A 16,689-nucleotide genomic window follows, 5' to 3' on the forward strand; every position below is an offset into this window, starting at 1 on the left:
AGTCAATATAATAGATTGACTACATTATCTTAAAGAAATTGATTATTTTCTTTAATTAGATATATGTATTATGGCATAAGCATAAGGCCTATCCATTCTATTTACTCATTAAATCGAGAGGAGTAGAACTCTTAAGTTTTTTTGATTAGTCACCCTGTCCAATTTCTCTAACACCTTTTTTTTAGATCTTACTGACTGCCTCTTTTATGGCCTCCTGTGGCCAAATCTTCGCACTGTGTGCATATCTTGAGCAACACAGTCAGAACGGACAGCAGAGCAACTAAAGAGGACCAAACTGGAACATAGGTGAAGGCTTAATGGATATTTCGCTGGGACTTATGAATTTTTTACAGATTTTAAAATTAGCAGTAATATTCTTTGTCACTGTGGTTGTTTCATCTTCCCTTCTTGTAGAAACAAAATACAGATGTCTTTCTCCATAAATCAGACGGCGCGTGTTACCGGCAACTCTACCAGTGATATTCCATATGAATGGGAGTACTATTATGATTATATTGAACCCGTGATTGTGGATGATAGCAAGCTGAAATTCAACAAATGTAAGTTTTTGCATATTGTGGAATTTTTGCAACCGTTCTTGTGTGTTCAAAAGATAATTTCCCTCTCCCCTTTCAGACTCAATTGTCATAATACTTTGGATAACTCTGGCTGCATTTGTGGGATTTATGTTTCTTAGCTTGAATCTAATATCCTTCAGAGGAAACTCGCCAAAGTAAGTGTGAAGCATCTTCTGCCAAAGCTGGTTGGAGATGGGAGGAAAGGGAAAGTGGGTGCCCTAACAAAAACGTCTATGTACTATTAATAATGCTCACATCCACAAAGCTTTGCTTTAGCTTCTAAAAAATATTGTGCAGTTCTTATTGCAGGAGACACAAGTCCAAAATGAAGGGAAACCACAGAGCATCAAGTGCATGATCAGAGGCTGAAGGTTTGCATTCTTGAATAAATGTGGACCAGCTGCAATGATGGACGTGGATTTAAAATCAGAAATGAGTTGAGGTAAATCAAGTTTATAAATCTAGGGTTTGGGGTGCTGTGTAAAAATGATTTAATCATTCCTTCCACAAAGTGCACTGCTACCATTACCATTAAACAAATGTTACATCGCATTTATCGTGTGCTTTAAACTGCAGTGTGTACATGTGATTAAAAGCAGGGCAGAGTGAGTATACTATTGAGACTCATTGAGAGGGCAGCTGTACTAATCCTAATCTTTATTTGGTCACAGACCCCATCTGTGTTGCAATACTGCACATATGCAAATACAAAAATAAGGTCATCCAAGAATGTTTTATTTTTTCAAAAAAAGTATAAAACAGAAGTAGATTTTTGAACAAAGGTTGTATAACTGTTTATGAAATGTCCTTGGTTACAAAACAGCAGCAGTCTGTGAAGTCAGATATCCAAATACCATATTTAACTCGTCATGGTGATGATCTCATTACAGATGGCTCTGATGGCTGTTTGAGTCTTTGATGATTTGGATGTTTTCTTTCTTTTGCACTTGGCTCTGATCACCAAACTGACATGAGACAGGAACTTTTCTGCGGAAGCAACTCCACTCCACAACTCGTGGACATACAGCGACAGTAGGAACCGTCCTGCTTCTGGAAAGAAGAAAACAGATCATGTAATTCACCTCCATCACAGTTGTTTTTTTAAATGATTGCTTAGCTTATCATACTCACACTCAGATAATAAACATGTATCAGCTCATGTTTTTTTTTTTGTTTTTTTTTAAGATAGCATGACTTAAACTTAATAATATAAAATCAATTAAAAAACTCTTAAGTATCCTTATCAAGTAAACATTTTTGTTTGCTTAGTCCTGCTAATTCACTCGCTTTCTTTGTTTGTCTTTTAAATTGAACACCATTTCTCTTAAGACTCTTTAACTCCAGGGAACTACAATAAGCAAACAAAGCGATGTCTTTTAAAATAACATTTAATTAAACTTTCATAAAAGACTAAAAAAGCCAGTTTGTTAACAAAACTACCAAATAAAAGAGATCCGTCAGTATCTGCAGAGGGACAGTGAAGAGCTGTATTCATAGAACACTGTTTGGTATTAACACGAGCAGAAATGGAGACACTGAATAAGTTGTCGGGGTCTTACCATGTGTAGACTGATCATGAGAGGCTTCTGGCATGCAGGCAGAAACGACTGCTTGATGACACTGTGGAAGGTGGCCTTGTGTCTCTAGGAGGTGAATCATTATTTTGGTAAAAAGCCGGAAGGTTTCAGCCCTCGTTGAAAGGCTTGAGTGACACTGAGCTTCAAAGATGTGATGGTAGAGCCGAAGGAGGTCTGCTTTCAATCCGAGGTCGAGCATCACAACATCTATAACTTCTTTGTGTTTTATCACTGCCTTTTCAAACCACAACAAGAATTCTTTTGATCTGTTTTCGTCATTTAAGTCCTCCACCAGCCACCTCAGGGACCACTTCGTAAGCAGGTGTGCTGTATCACTGGCCAGCTGACTGGAGTCCAATTTGTTTCCTGGCTGAGCTGACTGGGGTTCTGAGAGGTGAAACACAGGCTCCCAGTGAACACAGATCCTGCTGAGGTAAAATTTACAGTCTGCCAGGACACTCTCCTCTTCTCTCTCAGTCTTGATGTCCTCCGCCAGGTTCTCTTCTCGTGCACGGTAGTGGGAGATGTAGCTCTTGCCTCGACCCTTATCCTTCCCAGTCCCTGAAAAGGAAAATGAAGAAACCTGTTTGTATCTAGTTTATGATATAAAGAATGACACCACTGCTTTGAAACAGAGTCAGAAACTGGAAAAATACAAAATGTAGCACTACAACCATGTAAAAACAAAACAGAACTCTTCAGAAGTTACTGACGAAAGCTAGTTCAGATACTGTATGGTTATGTAGATGTAAACTTTGTAGAAAAGGTTTGGCTTTAGTTTGAGCCCTGAAAGCCAAATAATACGTCTTAGTTTAAGCTTTTTCAATGCTAAGATCATTTTGGCCTCTTTTGCCCCAGACTCTCAGATTGAAGGGCTAACTGGACTATTTTTAGAGTATCTAGTATGAGCCATCACGACAACATGAATGTTAACAAACATTCATTTTCTCTATTCTATTTATTTATTTATTTATTTATGTGTTTTAAAGAAACACAAGCATTTTGTTGAAGACACTTACCCATCAATTCCATCACTTTGTGCTTTTCAGACAAGGCTTGGATTTGGGTAAGCAGGGCTGTGTTGTGGGACATGGAGGCCCAGCAGAGAAGCAGAGTGAGGGTTTCAGTGCAGGAGAGCGGCTGTGGATGGAGTGTCAGCCGGTCAGCTTGTTTGTTTACACGGAGAGCTGTCCCACGATGCATCAGCACAGAGCAAATAGTCTGCACAAACAGGAGGAGCTGCGTGGCCTTCACACCCAACCTGGCAGGAGGACATCAAACAAACACTGGCATCCTTGACCAAAAGACAGTCATTCATGTGATGATGCCCCAACTTTTATCTGCCTTAAGAGTGACTAAAAAATTCAATTTAGACTTGACAAACACTGAATGTATTTGGTAGTCATGGTGATTTACCTGAGGTGTCTGCTGATGGCTAATGTCACACACAGGAATTCACTGATGAGTGGGAGAGGGAGACATTTTACTAAGCCCTGAGGTTTGTCCTCTGTAGATGAAGAATTATTAGACCTGTCAACCATTTTCTCCTTCTGCCCAAGGTTTGTAAACCACAGCACGTGGAGAAGGTCAATGATGGCGCAGAGCAGCTGTGGGTTTAGACTCCTGGGGAGCATATTAAGTACAGACCAATGTAACAAATATGAAATAGACTAAAGAGATTATTACAATGCTATTAACTGGAAAATGAACAGAAAACAAACGTAATACCTTACCTTTTTTCAACTACTTGCATTATCCAGCCTAGGAGCCCGCAGCTCTTGGTGAGGTCATAGGCTGCTTTTGTCACTCGGGCAGCCTGACACAGCACCCTGATGATCTGCACCTATGGAGATTCCCACATTAAATATGTTAGCCACCTTAAGTGCATTTTAGAGAGTAATGTGTTAGATTTCATCTTTAAACTCTCATCTCAAACCTTCTTAAAAAATAACAGGTTTGAGCTTTGTCTTGATTTCACCACTAACAAGTCAAAATGCATTTCCAGCAGCGTGTACCTGGAGGAGTTCATCACAGAGGGGGCTGCTGCTGAAGCCTAAAAGGATCTGAAAGATGCCTTGTTGGTTGCACAGTTCATAGCAATGTCCATCGCTGATCCCTTCCTTGAGCACATTCAGTATCCACTCACGTTCCACCTTGTGCTGCAGGAAAAACAAAGTCACACTGCCATGAGTGACACACTAACAGATAACATCAGTCTAAAAAAAGGCCTGAGCTGAGCAAATAAACAGATAAAGGTTATGCACTGTTGACACAAGCAAGGTCTGCTTTAGACTTTTTTTTTTGGAATCAAAGATCTGGTAAACATGAAAAATAACTTCAACACCACAAAAACAATGTTTAAATTCTTTACCTCCAGCTCAAAGCCAAAAAATAGCTTGAAGAATTCAGGGACTCTCCTGAAGTCCAAACTCTGGTGGGATAGCAGAAATCTGTTTAAGACCACATACATGTGGTCCTCTGGGGAATACAGGAAAGACCAAGCAGAGGTCAAGAATACTGAAAGCTTTTGCATTAGCACTATACTGTACACAGAAATGTGACAAATGAAGCATACAAAAGACGACTTTCTTGTCTGGCTCAGTCTCACACAAATCTTGAACAAATGGTCACTCCTATGCTGAGGGTTAAGTGACACAGGCAAGGAGCTAATTCGAGAGATCAGGGTTACACACCGGGTCTGAGCATCTGTTGTGCCACTTTGGTGATGTAGGTGGTCAGAACAAATGGAAGTCTTTGATTCTGCTGTCGAATTCCATTCTTGACCATGTCCATCAAGTACAGCAGCTGTTTAACAAGAACAAGTTCATTAGTTTTTCTCAAAGTGATTTCCACACACACAGTATCTGCACACTCAGACATCACGTCCCTGACTAATTACCTGTCTCTTCTCTCTGAACCGAGCACCTTCCAGGTGTTGGTAAAAGCAGCTGAGGACGTGGTAAGCTGCTGCTCTCACCTTCGGGTCGTAGCTACTCAGAGCCATTACCGTTACCCCAAAAGCGTGGCTGGATACGAACTTGAGGCAGTCGATCACACACTCTGTCACAAACAGAAAGAAAATGAAACATGATGACCTAAACTTATCATTCTGAGTAACAAAAAGGTGGAGCAGATATCCTACCTGGCCTCAGTATGGCACTGAACAGAGGTAGGAGGAAACACGGATCATACAAGTTCCCAGAATCCTTCACCGTATCATCACTGTACAGGAGCGCTTTACTATCCTGAAAGAGAGGATTAATTGTCTATTAAAACCCTAAACAAAACACGTTTGTTCACTTTTTAATACATTTGATCAAATCATTCATAAGACAGAATATCATGAAATCCTACTTCTGACAATTTTGAAAGATTAAACCAAAGCTCTTCCCAGACGGGTGTTCTGGAAATATACTTTGTGATCAAGGGGTGCGATTCTTTAGAGTAACTAAAGAACAGACAAATAGCCATGATTCAAACTGCAAACCTGGGGGATGATTCTGCGCTGCTGTGGGAACTCTGAAACAGTTTGAAGCATCCTGTCAGCTTTCAGGAGGGCCAACACGTCGTCTGAGCTCGTCTGCTTCCACAGAGAAGCTCCCAGGCTTTTCCTGGTCTTGTGATGCTCCACAGCTGCAGGGCCCCACAACAATGACCTGCAAATGAAATCCTGACATGAGCTTTTGCTTCAAACACTTGTCTTTTTATAGGAGACAAAAAAAACTAACTTACTGGAATTTCATCAGACCGACTTGGTTTCTTTCATACTCCTGAAGAAGCAGTAACAGTTTCTGATCTAGAAAATAAAATATGCTCTAAAATGAAAGGACAACAAATGAAAAAGTACTTCCTGATCCCTCCCTGAAGGGTCTGTTTTACCTGATGTACACAGTGTAGCTCCATATGCTCCCAAAAGGACAACAAAGTGATTAATATTACACACTGCTGGGCACTTTTTCACCAGACAAAGAAGAAGGGATACTAATGCCTCTGAAATGACAACAAAATAAGTGTGTTTGTGTTTAATAAAACCGATTCAATGAGACTGATTCAATTTTATTATACTTTCGTTAAAGAATGGTACCTTTAGCTTGACACCCACTGGGCTCTTCATTGGAGTCCAGCATGGTGGGCAAGAACTGAGAATGGCTGCTGGTCATCATGTGAAGCGTGGGTAATGGTATCAGGTCCTTCGCGACTTCACAGCTATCATATATCGGCTCCAACAGACTACACAGAGTGTTCAGGAAATGGTGATCTCTGTAGCGATACCTAGAGCATTGAAGAACATTTTTAGGCCCTTCATTAAACGGGATTAAACTGTTGATAATATTAAAAACAGTTTCAGATGGATGTCCTACTTCAGTCCATTTTTGACTAAACTGTTCCAGTCAGATGCAGGGAAGTCTTCTGCTGATGTCTGCGTGAGAAAGAGAAATAACACAATGTAAAAGGAAATCTCACGTGTTGCACATGTAGGAGGAAAATAAACTCACTAAGAGTTGCTGCAGTCTTTTCAAGATGTTCTGCTCCTGGTCTGATGGGGAAGCAGCCAGATCCTTTGAGTGGGTGTATGAGGCTACGAGACACTTCAGGGCCGCACTGATGACAGACCTCCTCCATTTTTCTTGTTCCTCTGGGTAGTCAGCAAGTTTCTCTGTGATAACATCTACGAGTTGCCATCTGAAAATAAAAACATGCATTTAGAAAATTTAGTTAATAACATCTAAAAGTAACCACATATTTTTACTTGGGGTTTCTGTAAGTTTTACCTTTCAAAACTGTCCACATTTTGAAGAGCATTGGGCAGATTTTTGATCAAATCCCAGACGTCTTCAGTGTCTGCAGAGAGCTTGATCAGACTCGAAAACGTCTCACCAAGCTGGGCTCCTGAGTCCTTCGTCAGTTTTCCCAGAATACACTGAGACAATTTGGCAAACAGTGCTTGCTTCAAGACTTTTAAAGCTTCTTTTTGCACTAAGAAAAAAACAGCAATTGGACCGTTATAAATTAATACAGAAGTGGCTGTAAGAAAAGGAAACAGTGCCACAAATCCTAATGCTTTATGCATTTAAACAATAGACAATTTGTCTAACCACACACCATCTTTGGGCCTGGCTGGGTCCTCTCTGCTTGCTGCCTGTAGATAGGTATTAACCAGTGGGAGGAAGGCTTCTGTCTCATTTGATAGCTTCTCCATATTTGCAGGTTCTAGGCACCACAGCTCAAAGCTGAGGCGGTGAGAGGAGCAGTTCTGTAGCATCAAAGAACTGATAGCCAGAGTGTCCGGGAGAGGCCGTTGGAGGCAGTGCAACAGCACATCTGTGTGGATACGCTTAGCATTGCCTGGCTCATTGGTCAGAGTCTGGAGAAGGAAAGCTTCCAGCTCAGGGCTTGAGCAGGAGAGCAGAAGGGTCCCAAGGCCGTGTAGGTGTGCTTGTGTCAGGAATGTGCCACGGTCCCCACAAGAAGTAGATTTACACTCTGTGAGGATTTGCAGTGCTACATGGCCGTAACTACTGAGCTCAGATTGTGCCCCCCCACTACTGGGACAGATGAGGCTGTCGTGAGGGAGAAGTAACAACTTGGAGACCACTTCCCTCAGATTACTGGAATCCATGTAGTTGTGCAAAGACAAGAGTGCCTGAAAGGTTCTGGAGTGCTTCTTCGGAGGTTGAGAACCCCTTTCCATTAATTCCTTAAGTGCAGCTCTTTCTAAAGCTCCCATGTAGCTACGGAGAAGCTCCAGCTGACTCAGGTCACAAAGAGTGGGAGCACTGATCTTCAGTAGGATCAGAATGTTATCTGTCAGCAGAGCACACAGGTGCTTGAGTCGAACAGGGTTCAGAGAGTGAGGAGGCACTGCAGACAACTCCAGAGCCAGAAACCACTGCTGCACACATGGATGTTTGAACATGGAGCTTAAAGCTGGCACAAGGATCTAAATACAAAGAGTGTTGTATTAGAATCAGCTAGAAATAAAACAGTGAAATTAAAACTGAGAAAATAATAATCCATCAATTAAAGACACTATAAAAATAAGTTTGCTCATACCTGCTCCTTATTGGCTTCATCTATTGATGACTGGTTGAGGTCCAGAAACAGGTCTGATCCTTCTTGAGATGTCTCTGCTGCAGGCTCACAGTTTATAGTGTCCTGAAAGCCTTGTAATTTGGTCACTATGTCTTGCAGTATTCCCATTAGGGTCTTGAGAAGAGCAGCTCCAGTGTCTTTGGAGAACTGTGCAAAAGGGTATGATACGCAGTGTGTATTTTTTGCTTAACATCTTAATGAATAACAAGCTTGCTTTGAGCCCTTACCGTGCCAAAGCTTTCCACTGTTGATTTGATGTAAAGTAGAATCTGCTTGAGTGCAACTGGAAACTCGGCCAGCGACATGGAAGCGAGCCGTTCTTTGACATTTTCTCTGAACGTATCCTGGAGCAAAGTGCTTGGTCCTTGGATGTATGCAGCTTTTATTAATGCAGAGTAGGATGTGGGAGTTGGCAATCCCTCAGAGATGCATTCAGAAGACTTGAACTGAAGAGAAAAAAAAACAACTGTAATTCTCAACATTATTTTGTGTCACTTTTGGTTATAGAACTCTTTGTGGCAATAAAAACTGACCAGCTCATCACGGCACTGCTGTGGTAGCCATCTGGAGTAGTAATGATGAAGATGGATAATAGTTGGATCAGTACAAGCAGGGAGTTTGGAGGAAACAAGCTCTTTATCGTACTGCTGCAGAGCTACGCAGAGGGGGAGTGGCTCTCTCTGACAATGCAGCACATCTGAGAACACTGCAGACAAGTATTCCCATACCACACCTAAGGGAGGAAAAGACAAACATCACAACACAGTGCCTTTAGTTCTGAAATAAACCCAACTATAAAGAAAACAGAGAAACACAGCTGAACAAAGAGGCTACATAAAGCATCTTAAACTTAAAAAAATCCAACAACAAACAAGTGATTCCCTATATATTTAACATATAAACTTGTTTTACTCTTGTCAGCTGGCAGTTTGTTTCGAGCCTCCAGAGCAGCAGGGACCAAAGCACTGAAGGGGAAGGTCTGGATCAGGAGGTCTTCACTCAGAGATGGCCCAAACTCCTCCATCTCACCATCACTACCCTCCATGATGACATCCAGCATGTCTAAGACGTCTAAAAGATATTGACATTCGGATCAGATTTGTAAAACAAAGCCTCACAGACACGCTTATGGTTTCACGTGATGAACTTTGGTTCCATGTCTTAATGCTCACTCACCATCTATGTGTGAGACTGGGATGCTCGTTGCATCGCCCTCCTGGCTACCGAGGTTAGCTTGTAGATAACCTGCCTCCTGGACAAGGCTGGCAACTTTATCTGTATATTCGTAGGAACTGCACACCAATTTAACCAACACCTAAAGTAGGAAGCAGGGATTTTATTATCGACTGTGGCTTACAAGTCTGAAAGCGTAGTAACATGTCAGCAATAAAGATGTCACATAGGTAGACTTGCCCTCTCCAAAAACTGGATAACAGTGTCCTGTTGGTTTGGTTCTAGTCTGGCCAGCTGGTAAAGCCAGAGCTCAAGCTCATGCAAAGTGTGCTCAAATACACCGGTGTCCTTAAGCACCTGAATACATCACAGAAAACAGAACAAAGGTTATTTTTCCTGACAACCGAGTCTTAGTAAGAGCAACATAAACATTTCTGCAATTGTTGCTTTCACTTCATTAGCTTTCAAGAAATCAATGGCATTGATGCGTCAGGTGCCTTCAATCGATATGGGAAAATGAATGGTCTCACTATAAGGACTGAGGCAGTTGAAGGACTGCTAACACAAATATCCACTTTAATTGTATCCTTTGTTATCAAATTCAACAATGTGTCACATTTATAGGTGTAATAAGCCAACTGGACCAATGTGGTGCAAATAAGGAATAAACAATAGGTCACCTTAAGCCAACTAAGAGGGAAGATTTCATGTTTATTTAAAGATTTAACTATCTATATTTTACATTAAGTGCAAGCTCAAAGCAACTGCACAGTGGAAAAGGGAAATGGAAATGCTCTTTACTTTTAGGACCAGCTTCTGTGTTGAAGATCTCAGGTGGCTGTTGCTGATGCTGCTAACAAACATCTTGAGAAGCAAGTAAAGAACGGACTTCTCTCCAGATGATGATTCTGCGTCTGCAGCATCCTGCCAAGAAAAGAAATATAGAAGATGTTCTCAACAACGGTAATTACAAAGCAGCATATATATTTATGTAGAAATAAATATAATTACAAGAAAAATACCAACTCAATGACAAAGTAAATAGCACAATAAAACATGTTCACCTGAATGCGGAACCAGGAAAATTTGCTCGCAGGAAGATCCAAGGCCAACTGCAGTATCTGATACTGCAAGACTGGAGGAACTTCTTCCCGCATTCCTTTCTCAGACACAATCCCTAAAATGGTTTGAAATGACTCGCCTTTAAAAAGGATCCATTCAGTTAAAATATTACATCATAGCAACAACAACACATTACCTTTCAGGAGCTTGCTGAAGTCAAATTTGCACTGAACAACCAAATGTGGCACCACTTTCTGGTAAAGACATATGACCTGAAGAATCAGAGCCTTCAGCAGAATGACCTCAGCTGTCTCGGCAACTGCTCAACATAAAGTCCACGAGTCAGTCAAGTTAAAATGATCCACATTCGTTAATAGGACTGATTCGAATCAAATCAAATAAATGAAGGTTAGTACCAGGCAGTTCCTTTTTCTCCTCTGGTAGCTCGACCTTCTCTTCACCCTTAGTCTTTTTATCATCACCTTCAGCCTTTTCCTTCTTGCTAAGTGACTGCCATGTTGAAACGATGCCCGTCATGTCAGGCAAGATCTTTTGGAAAATATGAAAAACAGATTGAAGCATTTGAGTGTGCATCACTCCAGTTTGCAAGTATCAACATGGCGTTTTCCTCAGCTTACCTTGCCAAGAGACTCCCTGTACTGCTGTACCAATTCCTCCATCATGTCAGCAGCGTATACATCTGACTTGATCCACACAGACTTGTCCAAAAGATATTCCATGTTCTTATTGGCTTTTTTCAAGATAAAATTCATCATGGACACAGTTGTAAGCTGCACTGTTGAGTTGGCAAGCTGTCAATTAAATAAAGATACATTCAACATTAACAGTTTTTTCCCCACAATGTTGCCAAAAAGAAATAGTAATACTAGAATTAAGTCACTTACGCTGAGGCCCTGTGTGAAGAAAGCTTTGTTACAGACTGGAGGAAGAGATACCACCATGATCATCGAGAGCAGGCGGGGCAGAGGTATCAACTCACGAGTTTGAAAGACAGTGGAAATATCTGGCTGGGCCTCATATATCTGAGATAAAACACAGAGGGCTATTACCAAAACTACATTTCACAGAAAAATAAATTAAACAACAATATTTACCTTTTTAAGTAACTTGACGTTGTCTTGCCAAGCACTTTTGATGCGTGGCGTGTATGAGTATTGAGTCTCCTTGAAGTATCTGGACAAAAGGTCGGGGCTGGCTTTCAGCACATTTACCACCAGCTCTCCTACCAACTCATCTTCAGTCGCCTGCTTCAGTCCAACCAAAAACTGAAGCAAGACAAGGTTGCCAGCTCTGCAAGGAAGTGGACTATTATGATCAGCATGAAGTTTTTCAGAGGTCTTAAGTGTAAACTTTACATATGAATCACTTACTTGCTAGCTGTGCCAAAGCTAGCATCGTGGAAGCTGATTCCATGCTTACGGGAGCAACACAGGTCAACAAGAAAGCTGTGAACAAGTTCCCGGACAACGGATATCCCCACAGAATCGGAGTCCTCTACCGCCTTACAAAAAACACGATTAAAATAAGAGAACATGCGACCCACAATGTTTGTTTAAACAGACGGAAAACAAACCAGGAACTAACTTTGTCATCATCGACGGCTGCATCTGCAATCCCATTCCATTTGTACAGAGACGCGATGTTGGCCAAAACAGCAGGTGTGAAAAAGCGGATTTTCTGTGTTTTACTAATGGCTTTGTTAAGTACAACCTGCAGAAAACAAGCAACAATAGATATAATTACAAAATACTCATTAAAAATAAAATGTATACGTGTGAACTGCTGAGCCCTTACTCTAGTCTTCAGTGTAGACAAAATCAGGTTGACTGTGGACATCCTGTCCTCCTTCAGACCCGTATTCAAGATGTGTGGCAGGAGTTCTAATCAACATGAAAAAAAACCCAACATGTCAGCCACACACAACAGAGAGTGAGCAGAATATTCAGTGTGAATTGTAATGCACATCCCATTCTTACCTTTAATTTCTAATATCTGCCCAACAGTTGCACCATCTCCAGACACCAAAAAGGACAGCACAAATTGGATAAAAGCCTGTCGAACATCAGGTTTTCCCTGCCAAATAAAATATAATAAAATGAAAAGTGAAAATGTGAGATGACAGCTACATGATGATACGGTGTAAACTGAAAGGCAGATGCTGCACCACACCCTTTTATCCTTTCTCTTGGCCAGTCCAGACAGAGCTTTAATGTGAATGTGACTCATGACCTCTCGAGCAGCCTCTGCACCCTGAGACACCATGGCAGACAGTAGACTGAGGCACTGCCGGACAAACCTGCTCACAACAACAAACACCAGACTGTGGTTATGCGCCGAAATAAATGCAGACAACTGACACTCTTCTGACCTTACTACCCCTACCTGTGATTTGTTGAATGGAAAGACCCTTGCAGAAGTTTCATGTAATTAGTAACAATCTTTTTCACAATCGTATTGCCAACCATGCTGAAGTGGGAGAGGTCACTGGCTGTCCTGAGAAGGATCACTTCCAAGCTCTCAAAAATCAGCATCATCTGGGCAACAAGGTTTGATTAGAGAAACATGACAGAAGACGGACAGGCAGACAGCGGCACACACTGAAAATTAACCTCAGCTTACCTCGCTCTCTATGTGTTTTTCTCCTTCTAACAATTTGAGTATTTCTGCACACTCCATTGAGATTTTAATGTAACCCTCAACCACATCATACAGGTCGGACCGTGGCAGCTTCTTCGCAACTGATATGAATTTCTCCAGCCCTGCAGGCGATAATTAAAGGACTCGATAAACATAATTGTTAACAAAATAAATCATTTATATTAATTAGCTTGTGTAACGCATTTTTCCCGGTGCCAGTGTTACAAATATATTTACCCTTCATGGCTGTGGTGGGATTCATCAGCATGACTTTAAACTCAGTCCCATTGAACTCCGGAACTTTCTCTTTTTTCACCGGGACATCTGTTTCCACCGACACCTCGCTGCGGCGCTTTTTGCCCATTTTTATAGACACACAGAAAACAGCTACCAATGGCTAGCAATGTAAGTTATACATTTAAAAACCCTGACATTTGAGCGCAGTCAAATCGACCCACGTTGCGGTGTAAACAGAAGAGTTCCCCCTGTAAATGTCATCCGCTTGGAAACGTTGGCTGCGAAACTTTAGTTCCGCATTATTAAACGCGCAGAGCTCTCCTGCTCCATCCTTTCAACAGACATAGCAAAAACTGCAACACTTCGGCATAAAATACTGGTGTACAGCATAGCATGCTACAATTCCATCGTATACAAAAATACAGATACATGAAGTAATTGTAAGAAAATAACTATTAAAGATAGTTTCCTCTTTAACCCTTACGCTTTCAAGTAAGGGATAATAAAGTATCATTCACTTAATTTAATCTAAATTAAGCTCTCATCAGATTAGTTCAGTTCAATTAGCTAAATAATAGGAGATGGTAGCAGCGACTTTAAATATCATTTACATTAAGCGTTAATTTAACACTCTTATTGAACCTGCTTGTTGCTTCTTCCATAAATTAAAAAATAGAAATCTAAATGAGTTCACATTTAAGGAGTCCCCTTTGCTTACTCAAACATATCTTTCATACTATTAAGCTCAGACTGTGTCAGCTGTGAAGGCTTTCAAGTAAAAACTGCTGTGTTTTATATTCTTGAATTTAAAGCTCTTTGAGCTCTTTCTGCCTTAGGAGGTGTTAACATCTTCCGCATTTTCCTTGTAGATGAAATAATGCCAACAAACTCCTTTAAAGTCATTATAATTAAATCAGTAAGTTTATCATGTTTTGTCAGCGATAAAGCAAACCTAATCTATCTTATGGAAATATCTCTCAGATATATCTTATGTCATTTACTTACAATAATCGATTAAGTTTGTTGAAACAAGCTCAAGTCTCAGTGTGGCTTTTGTTATTTTTATGCACCTCAGTTTCATATACACCCTGTTCTAGTCTACACTCAGTGTCAGCATAAAATATAGGGAAACACACATTTTGCTGAGACCATGTAGACATAGTTGTGGTTTAGCTTTGTAGCCTATTTGAAGAATATGTGGTTTTCAACCAAAGTGGAATCTCTTCTCAGTTATTCTTTCAACAGACTTTTGCACATGTAGCCTGACCAGATCTAAAAGTTGACATCCAATTGATAAGGGCCAATTTGTGTTCAGGACATCATTTGAAAAGTCTAGGTCTCCTATTTTTGTAAAGCCACGTTACACTGTACTCTTGTTTTAGTCTGCAATCTTTTATTTAGTGGATTGATATACAGACTGAAGAACAATCAGCTCAACTGGTGAAGTGTATAGAATTGCTCACTCAGAAAACAATCTTTATATAATACCCATCATGATATCCTAATGCCATCACAGACTGCTTTTTTTTTCCTTTGATGAGAGCTGAGAAAGACAACAATTAATTTTTGAGTATTGAATTCAAAAGCGAATCATCTTAATTGAACAAAAATGAGGAAAAGGAATGATAGCAAGTTGTTTACTCATGCATGTTGTTTTATAGTTTTACCAACAGAGGTCACCTTTGCCTGGATTGATGGCTTAGGACCGATGCTCAAACTTTGCACTGACAACTAACTTGCAAGATGACTCACAAACAACAGCTGTACAGAAAACCCAGAGGCTAAGTTGATCAGATACTATGCAGTCAGAGAGTTATACTTATGGGATCTACTGAAGACTAGTGCAACATGTTGTATGTTGTATAGTTTATGGGTAAGACATGATTATTTAACATCTATTGTGAGGTTGGGCCTGCAGAGTCTGCTATTGTCTGGAATGTTACTTGGGATTCTGGTGATTTAATTATAGCTCACTGCTGTGCATGCTGTAAAACACATCTGCCTGTGGAGTTGAAACCACCAAGAAACAATAAAATTGAATTTTTGGAAGAGACCTAAATAACTTTGATCTGATAGAACATTAAAAATAACTTTATCCAGAGTGCACTCTTTAGTTTTTACAGTATGAATGCACAGTTGTTGCTAAAATGCCATCAAACAAACTCATTCTCAATTTGAATTTATAGTAATCTATGATTAAAGTTACTCACTTGATTTGATGATAAGTTTGAGACCAATACTTGACTTGATCAAAAATCTGTTTACTGACCAAAAATGATATTTTGGGGAAAAAAAGACCGCAAGTCATGGGAAAACATTTGAGAGTATCTTTAATCAAGCTACAGGCCTGCTATAGTAATGTTTATCATTTTGATTTGTGTTCTCTCTCTAGAACTGCATATTGTGAAATAAACCTGCAGAATGGAGAATTTATGACCATGCTGATCATAAAGTACCATAAACTCTTTCCAACATATCACTCTTTCTTGTCAGTCACAATCCAAGTGATATATGTCATGTTATGTCTGTCTTCAGTATGTTATATAGCTGTTGTAGACTAATATCTACACCAAAGGGAGTTATTTTCTATGATATGAGATGCTACTCCTGAACTGTGTAAAATGTATTGTGTGCAGTCCATGTTTTTCCTAAGTATCACACAGGTATGTAAGTTGTTTTTTAAATACCCTGAAATTCCATCTGAGCATTTTCAGCATATGACACCAGATGTGTTTGAAAACTAATACGTTCTCATTCCATATTGCCGGTCTGTCAAAAGCTCCTCACATCAGATCCCAGCTTACATGGAACACCTTTTTTGTCAATTTACGACGCACAGGAAACTGATCCCCAGCTGTATTTTGCAAGTTAACCTTCTGTGGCAGTAACTGATGCACCAGTATTAAATGGCAATGGGAGCAGGTCATTCTATAGTGCTGAGTTATGAACAAATGACAGAGATCATGTCAGAAGGTGGGAGGGGAGGAGGGAAACAGGCACCATTTCCTTAAGCATGTATCTTGCATTGGAGTCAGCTTTGAGACAGCTGTGTTACACGTCCGTTTTTTTACTTTATTTTGATTTCTGATGTTGATTTTGACTTCTCTTGTTCTACAGTACTATTGTACTGCTTCGCTAGTCAGTTAATGCATGGCTAAGTTTAGGCATTAAAAGTATGTTTCTTTGTTAAAGTTGGAATGACGTCATGGATGGATGTTCAAATACACAATGAAGTGCATTTCATTGCTTTACAAACAATTTCTGTGTTACTATGACAATATGATGCGTCCAGTGACTGCTACACGTCACTT

The 16,689-nt window shown here is 40.3% G+C and overlaps 1 protein-coding gene across 1 annotated transcript; it reads right to left on the bottom strand.

Annotated features, from left to right (window-relative positions):
• Positions 1 to 1,209: 1,209 nt before the first annotated feature.
• urb1 (URB1 ribosome biogenesis homolog) lies at positions 1,210 to 13,627 on the bottom strand. Its single transcript, XM_072392116.1, has 39 exons — positions 13,379 to 13,627; positions 13,124 to 13,263; positions 12,887 to 13,038; positions 12,674 to 12,800; positions 12,481 to 12,577; positions 12,299 to 12,384; positions 12,089 to 12,214; positions 11,875 to 12,005; positions 11,599 to 11,794; positions 11,389 to 11,526; positions 11,122 to 11,295; positions 10,900 to 11,032; positions 10,680 to 10,802; positions 10,486 to 10,598; positions 10,223 to 10,345; positions 9,662 to 9,778; positions 9,425 to 9,563; positions 9,161 to 9,319; positions 8,782 to 8,981; positions 8,476 to 8,694; positions 8,210 to 8,395; positions 7,259 to 8,096; positions 6,928 to 7,132; positions 6,652 to 6,838; positions 6,517 to 6,575; positions 6,240 to 6,427; positions 6,035 to 6,145; positions 5,888 to 5,951; positions 5,643 to 5,811; positions 5,298 to 5,400; positions 5,055 to 5,215; positions 4,849 to 4,960; positions 4,527 to 4,633; positions 4,171 to 4,314; positions 3,889 to 3,998; positions 3,572 to 3,778; positions 3,175 to 3,416; positions 2,138 to 2,716; positions 1,210 to 1,628 (listed from the first exon to the last, which is right to left on the bottom strand). The coding sequence occupies exons 1-39, from the start codon at positions 13,503 to 13,505 to the stop codon at positions 1,438 to 1,440; spliced, it is 6,783 nt and encodes a 2,260-aa protein (XP_072248217.1). The 5' UTR covers positions 13,506 to 13,627; the 3' UTR covers positions 1,210 to 1,437.
• Between the last annotated feature and the right edge of the window lie 3,062 nt (positions 13,628 to 16,689).

This window comes from Leuresthes tenuis, unplaced genomic scaffold, assembly GCF_036924035.1.
Source record: "Leuresthes tenuis unplaced genomic scaffold, fLeuTen1.0.hap1 SCAF_9, whole genome shotgun sequence".
Lineage (NCBI taxonomy): Eukaryota > Metazoa > Chordata > Actinopteri > Atheriniformes > Atherinopsidae > Leuresthes > Leuresthes tenuis.